The sequence below is a fragment of the Struthio camelus genome, chromosome 14, assembly GCF_040807025.1.
Source record: "Struthio camelus isolate bStrCam1 chromosome 14, bStrCam1.hap1, whole genome shotgun sequence".
In the NCBI taxonomy this organism is placed as follows: Eukaryota; Metazoa; Chordata; class Aves; order Struthioniformes; family Struthionidae; genus Struthio; species Struthio camelus.
In genome coordinates this window covers 1,338,407-1,352,602 of record NC_090955.1, presented here as the reverse complement: position 1 = coordinate 1,352,602, position 14,196 = coordinate 1,338,407, and the positions used below count along the sequence as shown (strand labels likewise).

The 14,196-nt window shown below is 51.0% G+C and overlaps 1 protein-coding gene across 1 annotated transcript in view; it reads left to right on the top strand.

Moving 5' to 3' along the window:
• LMCD1 (LIM and cysteine rich domains 1) overlaps positions 1–8,160 on the top strand; it is a 41,003-nt gene extending 32,843 nt beyond the window's left edge. The window contains exons 5-6 of the mRNA XM_068907193.1: positions 2,902–3,117; positions 3,700–8,160. Coding sequence (XP_068763294.1) covers positions 2,902–3,117; positions 3,700–3,858 — 375 coding nt within the window. The 3' untranslated portion in view covers positions 3,859–8,160. The remainder of the gene's footprint in view (positions 1–2,901; positions 3,118–3,699) is intronic.
• The last annotated feature ends 6,036 nt before the right edge of the window (positions 8,161–14,196 follow it).

The following is a 14,196-nucleotide window of genomic DNA, read 5'->3' as shown; positions in this document are numbered from 1 at the left end:
TGCGGGGGGGGGGAGCCCAGAACTGTGATAGGTCTGTCCTCCTGTTAGCTGGATGTTTTCTACCAAGCAAAAAATAGTCTTTAACCCTCTCAGAACTGTGAGGTCTGGTGTTAGAGGCCTGCGGGTTGGGATCAAATCAAATGGTTAAGCAATTGATCAAAATTAGCTGTTGTCTCAAAAGGATTGAGGCCAGTGATTTAATAACTACTGAGTGGAAGCCAAGCTGTGTCCGAGGAGCTTCTACTGTGGAAGCCGAGGCTGTAAAGTAGCACCAAGGGAGAGAGCAAGTTACAAACAGCCTACTTGGGAGACGAGGAGGGATGCTCTCTTGGCTGGTAGCAGTGCTAATAAAGTCCTCACTCATCTCCCTACGCGAGAGAGTAAAATGAGTACCAAGCTGTAATCCCCTCTTAAATTTGAAGACCTGCTTCTTATTTGGTGTGGTAAATGGCAGGGGAATAGAAATTATAGAATGCTTTTGATGCTTAGTGAAAGCTCTGTGAATGACTGCCATAGAAAGAAAGAGAAATAAGTTGTTTTTTAGCTGTTCTTGTTGGCAGGAAATTTGAGCTTGGACTTGGAAACCTGCTGGTGTTTATGTTCTGTCCTAACTGTTAGATCTTGCAAGATAAATAGGAGAAGGATGGATGTGTCTTGGAGGTTTCTCTAAGGGTGGAAGCGTCGGGTTAGTTTATGATAGCCTGGGTAGGGTTCTCCGCGGTATGCTGAATTGCTTCTTAAATCTGGTGCAAGACCCTTAGGGAGGTATCTGTGACATAGGGAGAAATAAGGCCTCGGTCCCATACGATAAGTATGAAATTCATCACCTCAGGTCTACCACTGCAGAAAGTGAGGCCACTGTGTCGTGAATATTGCTCTGCCAACAGTCCTACACTGAGCAGTGTAATTTCACGTTTTTTTTCTTTCATATAAGAACAGAACTAGCATGGATCCTACAACCAGAAGTTTCTTTGTTTGCCTGCGTCATTCTTGGGTGTACCTTACAAATGCTTTTGAAACCCTTCGAAATGGAAGGAACGGTATAAGTAGACATATCCCCTTTCACACTCACGTGGAAAACTAAGCCAGGAAATGTTTTCTGTGTCCTTCTGTGCCTTCACTCATAATACTGCATTTGTTGGTAGGGTGGGTTACGCCCTTCGTCTCAGTAGAAACACTCCAAGGACGGCATGGGGCAGTTAGTCTACCTCCTCTGCCTGCCTCCCTTCTCCATGCGTGAGATCCTCCTGCAGCTCAGAAGCTGTTGTTCTTTACATTCTTCTGAGGAACTTATTTTTGTGTCACTCTCCTACCCACCTATTAGGAACTTGTCAGCTTAAATCCAAAGCGTTTATAAGTGAAATCATTGAGTTGGGAGGCAGTAAATTCCCGACTTGGGATCGCCCCGGACGCTCGCTGCACAGGCCTTGTTCGAAGGGACGGTGAGAAAGTTGCTCTGTAAATTCTCTGATCAGGCAGAGCAACTTAAGCTGTAACACGTGACACACAAGTTGCTTAAGCACTACATCTTGTTTTTATAAAAGCTTTAGCCAGGTTGCTTCAAATATTGCGAGTAGAAGCGTAGCCTTGCAGCCAGAGGCTTTGCTGGAAGAAACTCCAGCTGCTACTTACGGGCGCTTCTTTTAAAGACCAACAAAGTGCAGACTCAGCAGCTATTAGCCCGACTTGGACTATCCAGACTGAAGTGGGAACTTATGTGTGAGCCAGTCAACCCCCAGCGGTCCGTCAGCTCTAGAGAAGAGCTTTAGAGCTTACTTTTAAATAATCACAGGATCACACTGTGGGTTACAATGAAGAACAAACCCAGTTAGTCTTATGTGTAATGTGCATAGACATTAATTAATCTTCAGATGAGCCAACTCTAATTCCTCCTCTTTACAATGTTGTAAATTGAGAGCACCGTGCTGAAATCTGTAGGGCAACATCTGTCTTAAATATAAGAAGTATGTAAAGAGAAAAGACCAAGTTCCTAATCTCTACCCAAAATATCCGCCTCTTTGACAAGCTGTATTTTTCTGCCCTAGAGAATGCCTTATAGCTTTCTCGGAGAACCTTTGGAGTTTATGGAAGGTTGGCTTTAGTTTTCAGGGCCTTTTTTCCCCCCAAGGCCAGATATTTAGCTCATGGTGGGCAATGCCATTCCCCTTTGCTGAGGATCTGGCTGGAAGATAGGAAACAGTATTCCAAGTGAGGGCTGACAAACTTAAATTTACTTACAGTGACTTTGAATTCAATTATAATCTGATGCTCTGTCCATACTTAGCGCTGCTGCAGATGTTTGTGCAGGACGTAGGCAATCCATCTGGGGCCACTGCTTGTGTTAGCCGTGAGCGCTGCGGTGCTGCCTGTTTCCTGAGTTCTGCTGCACGATGGAGGTGCCTTTCCCAGCGTTTTTCTCAAGCTGCAAACATTGCCCTTCCACCTTGCTGCTCCGTTCAGTAGCCCTCTTTCAGACTGCTCTTTGTTTGCTCTGCCTCTCAAGCTGGTGTAGCTGTAAAATTTGCCTTTTGCATTCTTAGTTATCTTCACAGAACAAGAGCTAAAATAAAAGCAGCCTGTACTACATGGTTTAACAATCCTGGGATTAAACACTTTATTTCCCCTCTCCTCCTTGGTGCTATGGGACGTCAAGCAGGAACACAGCAGGTGCCTTCAGCGTATTCAGTGTGTTACTCGGTTGTGTTTTGCTAACTGTTCTTCTTACCAACTGCATAATTAAGAATGACGCATTGAAAAGATGCTATGAATTCAAATGTATAAAAAGTAAAAACCTGGCACATGCATGGAGCATCGCCGCTTTTGCTTACGCGGTGTGCGCGGCTAGCCCCGTGCTCACCTCCTAGAGCGACCTAGGCGCTAACGAAGCGTTCTCCCTCGCAGTGCTGCGAGATCTGCAAGCAGGCGGTGCCGGCGGATTACCCCGTCGTCTACGTGGACAGAGCCGGCTACTCCCGGCAGTGGCACCCGGCCTGCTTCGTGTGCTGCAAGTGCTCCGAGCCGCTCGTCGACCTCATCTACTTCTGGAAAAACGGAGCGGTCTGGTGTGGGCGCCACTACTGCGAGAGCCTGCGGCCACGCTGTGCCGGCTGCGATGAGGTAGGGCCGGGGCCGTTTTCCCTCTGCTGTCCGCTCCCCAGCGCGTTTCTGGGCTCCTCCAGGCAGGTGAATTCAGGACCTGTCTGACGTGCATCTTAAACTCCTCTTTTCTACCTGTGCCCCCTCAGGAAGCCCTCTGCTAGCTGTATCCTTCTGGTGTTGGTCACTAGGGCATACGGCTTTGCTAGGGAGCTGGAGGAACCTAGGCTGAAGAAAACAGGATAAAAAAGTATGATGTTAGTGATGTCATCTCAGCTAGCTATGCTGTATTTCTCTCAGAACAGGGATCCAACTCTACACATTTGAAGCCTGACATTTTTATAGTTTATAATTGCAGCCCTTGATTTTGGCTTAATCACTCCCGAGTAGTCCCACACTCTTTATTTACACATGCTCTAAAGACTGATCTCAGCAGCTCATGGGTTTAATGGTGCACGTGGCTTTGGTTTCCTTTGTTCTTGACATGCTTCGACTTGGCAGGGTGTTCCTTTCCTTGTCCGCTTCGCCGAGGGGTTACAGTGCTCGGTCAGGCTGCCCAAGGCAGAAACGAGGGGAATGAACAATTATCTGCTTGTTCCACAGATAATCTTCTCAGAGGACTACCAGCAGGCTGAAGGGATGACCTGGCACAAGAGACACTTCGCCTGCCTGGAGTGCGAGACGCTGTTGACCGGCAAGCCCTTCAGTCTCGACAAAGCCAACCTCCTGTGTACAACCTGCCGTAAGAGCAGGCATCCCTAAACCAGAGCAGCTTGAGAAAGTGCAGTTGGCTCCCAGATCCAAGCCAGAATTGGTGTAGTTTGGCAAGTACATGAGAAGGGGAAGGTTTAAAAAAAAAAAAAAATTAAAAAAAAAAAAACTTGGGCTCAAATTAGAGCCTGGCTGTTCACTTGCAAGCAGCTAACTACCCTCTTGCACCCTATCCATGTCTGAAGGGTGGGGCTTACATGGTGCATCTTACTAGGAAGGGGTTTCAACAGAACTTTAGGATTTTTTTTGTAGAAAACAAAAAAAACCTCTCAGCTTCTCATGTTTAAGATCTTGCAATATCCTCTTAGAAATAACACATCTCAAGATTAATTTTTGGTATATTAAACCTATGGTAATGGCCACCAATAACAAGGTGTTTTTTGAAATCCATACTGGAAGTTTACATTAATACAACGCTGACTATTGTACTAAATCAATGATTGTAAAGAATTTGATTAACCAAAGTGATTACTTTCTCAAAACAAATGATATAAAATACCAGCAATATGTAGCTTTCTCTTCATAAATGTACAATAATGTAAAAATAAGTAAAGAGTTGGCATACAGAATGATTGATTTAACCTTAGCAAGATGAAAACCTTATAGATCTGTGCAAATGGCAGACTAGTTATGGACAGCTGACTAATTCAACTAATTTGAGTTCTAGACATGCAACTGGAATGCAGACGTTCCTGGCAGTTCCTCCTAGCACCATGTTGCCCAATTTTGTATCTCGCTTGCCTCCTACTATCCTGTTGTTTCAAGTGAGTGTTTTTAACAGAGAGGCACTGTGTTCCCACAGTAATACTGGAGATAGTTAAGCATTTAAAGTATGGACCTTCATTTCAACTTGTTTTGACCAGGAATTTTATGGAAAACAACTTTTTAGCCTGAGCAGCCTTGGGGTTTTTTGGGCCTGACATACTGCAATGCCAGTTTTTTTTCCCCCCGTAATATGTTAATGATGCTGTCCAAGAAAGAGAAATGTATCTCCACTTCAGAGCCTGCAGGACTTCTGTTCTGCCGGGGGGCACGGCCAGTTGTGGCCTCCGGCTCAGCTCTCTGTTCGCTAGGTAAGGTCGCTGCCGCGTTTCAGACCTAATAGGGATGGCATCGTCCTAGAATGCAGCACTGAATCTGTTTGTGGTGTTTGTTCCCTGTGTCATGCAATGCTTCTGTTAGAGAAACTATCAAATAGTCCAGACTAGTAGATGTCTGTGTGCTCGGTCTTTTTTCTTATATTAAATGTCTGTTATTTGCTAGAAAGAACTGGAATATTGTTTCTAGAGGTGTAAGGAGCTGCCGACTGTTAAGCTTTCTTTCCACTACATATGATGCTGGTTGCTTGCTTTTAGAGCGTACTCCCTGCTGTGAATGTTTGCTTACTGTAAAATAACTTGCACATGAGAGTGTGCAAGTTCAACAGTGGGATTCATGAAGCAAGCTTCCAGTGCTGTCCTACTGCTCACGCAGCTCTGCACCAGCTTCTCTGTGCAGCTTGTTGAAGCCTTGCACCTGGTGGTGGTGATACCTGCCAGTAGAAATGAGTCGGTCCAAGCTGATCACTGTTTTAGAGTAGTGAGATAAAGACTTGGTGCAAAAGACATATCCGAACATTTCCTGGGGGTGAGCTTGGGCTGTGCTGGTGGATGCCTCCAACGCTTCCGCCTCCATCCACTTACGTGGTTGACACTCCTGGAAACGCTGCGATATTTAAAATGAGTAAATGAAATCCTACCTCCAGATCTAGAGCAGCAACATAAAACTCCTGAGGTGGCAGTGATGGTGGTAATGGGAGGAGTGATGGCCATGCGTTGTGGTGCTTGTGCCTCTGGGTTGCCCATGGCCCTTCTTTTGGTTTGACCCATCTCTGGTTATACAGCAGCTACTTCCAGCATCTGGGGGCATCATTTCTGAAAACTCAGTAGGGTGCTGTAAGTCAACAGAAGATGTGTAGACTTCAAGTCACACTAGGAATAATTAAGCTCTCCTTGACTAGCTTTAGATACGGGCCCTTTGGTTGTTAGCAAAGGGGGAATGAAGAATTAAACCCAGTGCTTAGTTTTATTTATGGAAACATCCTAAAACCTTTGTAATTTTTTTGAAGACGCAATGTAGTTCTAAACCCTGCTATGTTAAGGCAGCCAAACATGCATATGCTCAAAGTAAGCAGTGATGGAAATAGCCTGAATCACTTAGCGTCTTTGCCGAAACAGTGTTTCCTAACATCCAAACAGCATTCCTGGATGGGAAGTCATTGTCCATTTGTGCACGCAGCTGGTTACCTCTTACACAGCAATTTGCCTACAAGCTAGGTATATGGAGATAACGCGTTCAAGAAATGTAGACATCAAATGCAAAAATCAATGAAAACACCGAGTTCCTAAAAGTGAAAAACTATTAAGTAAATAACTACCACCATCGCAGAAAATTCAGATTGCCGCGGTCTTTTCCCTGGCTGTTTTTTTTGTTTTGTCTTGCCTTAGTTGGCTGCATAGTCCTTGCAGTGTATTTGTGTTGAAGCGAATGCGGAGGAGGGGTGAGCCAGATCCATGACCAAAACGGGATATTTCTGAAATGCAGTGTCTGATCTGGGATCCTGGAAGTCCCCACCCCAGAGGGGCTGAACCTCCATGTGGCTCCTGCAGTGCCTGGGGCCGGGCAGCTCCCTGTGCCGGCGCCCCAAGGACCCGCTCGCCATTCTCGGCGCTCACGCAATCGAGTGCTACCAAAAGTGACCATTTTTAAAGTATTTGACACAAAGTAAATTCCTGGAGTGGTGAATAGTCATCGAGGCTGCAGGGGTGGTTAGGGCATGGGCGTGTTCCTGGGCGAGGGCGATGTTCACATGGATCCTGTCTGGCAGAGGAAGGAGAAGGACCTTAGGACCTTGTCCTTCCTGCAGGTTTCTCCCCTGGTGTCTCCCAAATACTCGCTAATGACTCCAAACTGGTAATGAAACCAGAGCAGGCTACATAAACCATTAATGAAAGCTTTTGGTTTCTGTATTCGTGTTCTCCATGGCTCTTCTGTGAGTACCTGGCTCTGCCCGTTCTTGACGTGCAAGTTGTCTTTACACAAATAGTCTGTTGAATGAGGCCATTTCTGCACGTAAGGCTTTGCAGTATCAGGGTCTTTGATTTCCATTCTAAAATATTTTGTTATTATGAGTCTTTTTTGTACCATGGCTGTAAATTTAGTATAACTGAATTAATTGCAAATATATATTTTCATTTGTACAACTGAGGGCAGAATTAAGCCCAGTGACTAAACTGCTGGAATGAAAACCTAGCTATTACTGTCCTAAATTTTTTTGCAACTAAACATGCTTGTCTGAAATCCTGAATATCAGCAATCAACACCTTTTTTTGGGTTTTCTGCATAACACCAGTTAAAACCTGATCCTGTTTTTTCATCCTCTCTGGACAATGGCAAATGAACTTTTTGCTCTTCCCTGTGCTCTGGCATAAAGTCCATTTTGCATATAAGGATATCTTCAGCGACAGTGCCTTCGTCATGACTTTGTCTTAGTAGGTCGTGATCACTGTCTACTAGTCTCCTACTACGGATAGCATCAACTTTTTTTTTCAGTCTGTCTCCATTAATGCAACAATACTTCATCACTAACGGCTTCATTCAGTTATTTTGAGGTAAAATACCACTGCAGCATGTTCTGGTTTGGATTTTGATTTTTGTGATATATAAATTATAATTCTCCTCTAACATCCCCATTTCAGCATGCACGTGTTTGCTTTGGGTCTTTTGGACTGCTGGCATCCACTCTGGCCTTCAAGGTATTTCTATAGCCTGTAAAATACTTTCTGCTAAAGGGGGAAAAAAAAATCACTGCAATTAAACAGCTTAGCAAAATATTGGGCTTCTCAAGTGTCAGGAGCAAAAGCATGAAATTAATGGATCTAACAGCTCAAACCATATGCGAGTCTTTATTGTCTTTATTAAAATTGAAATTCAGTGTACGTATGAGGAGGTCTTCACCCCAAGGGAAGACACAATGTTTTGTTTTTGCTATGGTTTATCCTCTCGAGCGAAGGGCACTGCTGCAGCTGTGTTCTCCGTGTCTCAGGATCTGTGGTTTTCAAGAAGGTGACGTTTACGCCCGTATGCCAGCCTGTCTCATGGAGGGCCATCAGTGAGCAGTTTACAGAGGATCTTTCCAGTAAATTAATAAAAAGTTAAGGTGTCTCACAAGGTTGCTACGTGGTACAAGATGGGTCTTCCTGTCATACAGCCGTTTCCAGTCCATTGTTTCAAATAAAAGCTCCTGGTTTAACAATATTGTATCTTATTTGGTTATGTATATGACATTTAGTTGGTGCAGGGTGCTCTGAGACCCCGGGGGGAAGTGTCACATTGCAGCAGGCAAGCTGCCAGGCAGTTAACGTTATTTTCTTCCCAGCCTACGGTAAAGGTCTCTAAGTGAGATGTTGTAAGCGATGCCCTTTGCAATGCAGCGTTACAGTGGCCTTTTGGAGAAGAGCGCGTTGCGTTAAATTGCAAACGGTAACGCTGCTGTTCTGAACGCAGACGTCTCCCCTCTTCAGAGAGATGGGGAGAGGAGATAAAAGATAATTCAAGGAAGCAGTAGGACTGGGAACGGGGCCTTGGGCGCCAGCAGGCTGGTCGCAGCCTGGCTCTCAGGAGGGGGCTGCAGCTTCGGCCGGGAGCATGCGCCTGCCCCCCGAACCCCTCCGAGGACGGTGGTGGCACCTGGCTTTGAGCGCTGCCCCACCGCCGACGGGGGCCTGATCTGACCAGTGGGGACCAAACTGGTTGGATGAGCGTCTCCCTGGTGTTTTTTTTATTTTTCTTTTTTTTTCACAGTAGCTGTTTCACAAAAGCGTAGGGATAACCTGTCGAAGGGTGAGTCTAGCACTCCTTATTTCAGTAACCGACGGCTGTGCCGGTGGTGGATGAACCGCCTGGTTCCTCCTGGAGATGGTGGGAAGCGCAGAGCGCGGGGGCGTCGTTCCTCCGGGTGGGAGTGCTTGGCCCCACGTTAAACACTGACCTTGCACGTAACCGGTTTCCTAAACGCGACTGACGGACCACAGCAGTGTTTCTCAGCCTTCAAATAAGCTATTTCTCAGAGCAAGATCCCCAAAGCTTGGGTCTGGTTTTCTTCCTCGTCTCCGGCAGGACGGGCCGTAGACATCGGTCGCATCGATGACGTGTGACGCCACGGAGCTCAGGGGGCTCAAAACAGGCCAAGAGCTGGTGGAGCGACGTCATTAACGTGCAAACGCGCTTCTGGGGCAAGCGGCGCGGCAAGGAGCCGGCCCGGGAGGCGGCGGGTGCCGGGGAGCGGTCTGCCCGCCAGCGGCCCCGGCTCCCCACGCCATGCTTCGATACCTGCCCCGCCGTGTAAAATCAACCCCTCGCCCCGCGCCGTTAATTATTTAGCAGGCTGCAGCGGGTGCAGTCGGCCCCGGTCTTTCCTCGAGCTGGCTTCGCAGCGGAAGCGCTTGGGCACTGCCTTCAGTAAGGGCGCTAATAGCAAGCTTGCCCGCAGGCGGCCGCGATCGGCCTTGACGGGAAAGAGCCTTTTGCTTAAACGGATGCCGAGTCTCGGTGCCTCAGGACTGTCTGAAGGGTGAAATCGGTGACCAGCTTGTTGAAAGTTATTCGGTTTCTAGCCAACATCAGTACGGGCTGCAACATCTGTCTGTATCCGCGAGGCTGTGCATCAAGAACGGAGGCAATAGTAACATGGGGCAGGATGTATTAACACATGCAAATAACCTGCTATCACCTAGTTTTTCATGACGATTCGGTTCTCGGCGTCTCTATGGCAGAGAGCGGTGAAATGGAAGCCCGTTGCCAAGTCCCGCGTCCCAACAGGAGAGGAGGCGGCTGCCGTGCGCGCGTGGTCCGGCCTCTCCTGGTACGGTCTGGTGGCGGCAGAGGCTGGGGAGGAGGAAGCTGCGGAGCAGCGGAAACGCTCCCCCTCGAAGGGCTCTGGAGAAAGCGGGGCTGAAGCGGCCCCTGGACCCAGGAATAACGAGAGGAGCGAGGGCACGCGGCGGCTCGTGAGCCCCGGCTCTGCTCTCCGCTCGCCCCGGGCGCGCTGGGGCAGTGCGGGAAGCGCAGGGGGAATCCTTAAAAGGGGAGAAAAACAAGTTTTCCTGCCCCTTTTTGGCACTGCACGGCTTTGGAGAGCGAGGGGCGGTTGTGCTTGGCAGCAGTCCTGCTCTGAACCTGCAGGAAGCTGCTTGGGTTTGGCTCCACCAAGCTGCTGACAAGGAGCTCGCGGGAAAGGAGAGGGACGGTGACGGGGCTGCGTTTCACCTCACCCCGGCCAGGAAAAACTAAACTGAATTCTCCTTTATAATACATTTGAGGAAAAATCCTCTTTGCTCAGGAATGTCTCCAATTAATTGACTTGGTGCTGATCTGTCGGAGTAGCAGGCAACTCGTCGTCGCTCGGGTAACTCAGTAATCACCAGCGGCTTGGGTGGAAGACGCCTGCCCTAAACAAAAACTTTAAAGAGTTTTGTTATTGCACGCAGTCCTTAATATACTGTAATTTCAGATTCCTTTAACTAAGAGGCCCGACTTGGTGGTGGCAGGTGAGAAAAACATAACCCAAGGGCAGACTGAGGTGGCTATATAAACACTGCCATAAAACTTTCCTAAAAGCCCCAGAGAGAAAAATTTAGAGGTGCAAAAACAAATAGTCATGACGTGCTCGTGTGTTTCCCTGAAAACGCTCTTCCAGAGACCTGAAACAGCAGCTGCTTTAGGACTCTGCTAAATAATAAGGTTCATATGGGTATGTGTTATTCTATAAAAAGCAGGAATAATTACGCCTCTATAAATCTAATTTGAGCCTTTGTTTACTTTTTAATTCGACTTCTCCAGTCAAATCACCCAAAAAGTAAATGTCGCCACAAGTAGATGTTGCTGTCTTGTATCCCTGTTTCGAGAGCGCAACGCACGCGAACGTGTTCAGAGGCGTCGCGGCGCCGCGCTCGCCTCGCGCTGCGCTAGTTGTTCTGCCTTGCGCGCTCTGCGGATACCCTTGGTTTATGTCTTCAGGTTTCCGCATGCTGCGCTGGATTACTAATAAGCCCAAAGGAAACTGGCTTCTGTCTACCTGGAAAGCCAAGTGCCATCTCCCGCCGCGTAGTCCTGCTTCTCCAGGTTGCTGCCGGATGTTTGCGAAGGCGTCTGGAGTTGGCGGGCAAGAGCCTCTCGCGCCGACCAAGAAACGAGGAGTTCTGCGGCAAAGCCACCCCTAATTTCTAGTGCAAGGATAGGGGCTGAGCGCGTCCCTCTGCGTCGCGCCGACGGCGGGACGAGCGCCCCGGCAGCCCGACGCGGGCGTCGGATCAGGCTGCCTCGGCTGCGCGCCGCGCCGACACGTTCCCCTGCGCCGCTCTGCTCTGCCGGCGGTTACAACCCTCCGCCCGCCCCGTTGCTTCTACACAGCCTTTGCTAGAAATCCCCTTAGCGCCGCGGCGCTGAGCCGCGGCGGCTGTCTCAGGCGGGCATCGGCCGTGCGTGTGCCCCCCCCCCCCCCCAAAAAAAGCCGAGCGAGACCGAGGCCGGCGCAGAGCCCGGCGCACGCAGGTCTCCTCCGAGAAGGGGACCGGCCTCCCTGGCGAGCTGCCGGGGCCGCGCGGGACCCGCCGGCTCTTTGTGCCGAGTCCTGCCCCAGGGGCGGCTCCTCCTGTGGCGCCGGTTCTACGGGCGCGTTTTTGCGGCCCGCGCCTCCGAGCACGGAGACGACCCCAGCGCTTCCCTTCTCCCCTTCGTTTCAGTGCGGAAAGTGGCTCCCCCTCAAAGACGACACGCCGTGTTTGAGCGTCTCCCACCGCGCAGGAGAAGACCCTGGTCCGCTCGGGCCCAGCCCCGGGACGACCCCCGCTGACGGGGTATATGGCCTCCCAGCGGGCGCGCGCGGCTGCCCGGACAAGGGCTGGCGAAACCTCTTCGTATAACACAATGTGTCAGCTTCACTCTTAAATGCAGTAAAACGGATTGGTTTACATTTGCAGCATCACTAATAAGCAAGTTTGGTTTGGATGTACGCCGCCGGGACGCATCCCTAACCCAGAAATACCCCACCTCACTTAAGTTTTCAGATTTATTCTTCTTTTCATTTTTAGTTAGCTCTTGGCACAGGATTTCTTGCAGCGGGGTTTTCAGCCAGAAGGAGATTTATAGCCTCGGGCTGTGAGTTTCTGACGTGGCAAGAAGAAAGTGCCAGGGTAGGGGAATAAACCCGGTTTTCCCAAACCGTGGCCGTACGGAGCTCCCCGCCGGGCAGGACTGCGGGACGGAGCGGGGCTTTCTGCCGCCCGCCACGGCACTTAACGGGCCGGGCGCTGTTTCGGTCCTGGACTCCCGGAGAAGCCTGACACCTGGCAATGGGACTGCCTCCTGCCCCCCGGGGACGCGCTGGCCGAGGCGCTGGGCCCCCCGAGCTGGTGCCATATTTGTGTGAATCAGCTGCTTTGGCCATGATGTCACCGGCATCGTAACGAGGGAGAAGCCAAATACGGCTACATTTTTGTGGAAATATGTACCAAAACGGGAGTTGGGCCGATGATCAGCAAGAGCAGAACACAGACGTGATATCGCCATGTCGCGCAAGCAGGAGCCCCGGGCTTGCTGCTGGGCGGTCGGGAAAACCCCGAGGGTCTGGAAGGCCGAGAGAAAGAGCAGCCGAACTGGGGGAAGTTGGCGCTGCGAAAGCGAGCCGTGTCAGGAGGTCGCTATGTGAAGAATCTCGGTGCTAAGACGGATAGATCAGTGCACTGCAGAGGGGCTGGGTTGGGGTTTTGGTTTTTTTTTTTTCCTGAGAAGATACAGTTTTTCGAAGAGTTTCTCCAGCATGTTTTTTTGGCTTTTCGACTCAAAGCGATGCCCTTGCTCCCGCCGACGGAAGGAAGGTGATTTCCATAGTGCTGGAAGCAAAAACAGGCGGAGGAATCTCAAGCGCTGTGAAGAAGGCGGAGGGCAGGGCTGCGAAGGGAAGCAGGGCCCCGAGGCCGCAGCGATGGGCTTTCTTGTCCCCTGCGGGCCGGGCTCGCCGGCGGTGCAGCCAGCCCCTTCCCGTCCGGCCTCGCGGGCTTCGGGGCCGCTCCGGGCAGCTGCATTTCCACTTGCTACCCTCTCTGCTCACGCGCCCGCCGCAGGCGCAGCAGTGCCGTCACCACCGCTGCTAATCAGCCGCCATCGCGCCCAGCGGGGCCGCTGGCGCGCGAGCGGGTGGGCAGCGCGGGAGCGCCGCGCGCGGCTTCCCTCTGCCGGGAGGGAGGCACGCGGTCGCCCCGAGGACTGTAGAGCTTCCTGCGGAAGAAGGGCTGCTAATTCATCAGGCACGAAAAAGTGCGTCCGAGCCAAGAATTTATTTATTTGTGATCTAAATATAGTTGGAATTTTTGTTAAAAAAAAAAAAAAGAAAGAAAAGGCATGCCAGGAATGGTCCAGTTTTCGTCATCAGGAGCAAACCGTCAGGGGTCGGAGGCGAGCTCAGTCCCTGCGCGGCAGTGTGCCGTGGCTCCTGCGCAGGCAGCTGCTCGCTGCACTGTGCCCAGCCGCACAGCCGTGCCGCTGCGCAGTGGTGCCGCCGCACAGCTGTGCAGTGATGCAGTGGTGCTGCTGTGCAGTGATGCAGTGGTGCAGCAGTGCTGCTGCGCAGTGGTGCAGCCGTGCAGTGGTGCAGCAGTGCTGCTGCGCAGTGGTGCAGCCGTGCAGTGGTGCAGCAGTGCTGCTGCACAGTGGTGCAGCCGTGCAGTGGTGCAGCAGTGATGCTGCGCAGTGGTGCAGCGGCACAGCGCTGAGGCTGCGTGGCAGCGCCGTGGTGCTGCTATGCAGCAGTGCATGGTACAGCAGTGGAGCCGGGCAGTGGCACAGCGTGCAGCTTAGCTCGCGCTGCCTGATGACTCCCTGAGAATAAAGCCGTTTTTGTGTTTGTTTCTGAACGGCCGTTAGCAACCGCTCGGTGCGGCAGGCCCGCGAGCTGCTTCGCCGCCTCTGCAGTTGATCTCAGCTGTCTGGGCCATCTCTGCGTGACTCAGGAGACAAACGCCCCCGTCCCTCCCGCCGGGGCCCAGGGCGCCGCGGGGTCCTCGGCTGTGCCCGGCCAACGGCAGCGGCCACCCGGCAGCAGCGCTAAGAGCAAAGCAAAACCCAGCGGCAGCAGCATGCTGCCGCGCAGGGAGACGGCAGGCGAGCGGCAGCGCCCAGCCCCGATGCCAAACCCCCACGGCAGAGCAGGGCAGCGAGTGGGGCGGCGACGGCAGGGACGGTGCCTCCTGCTGGCTCCGAGGCCATCCCCAGGGCATCCTGGCTGCAAGGCCA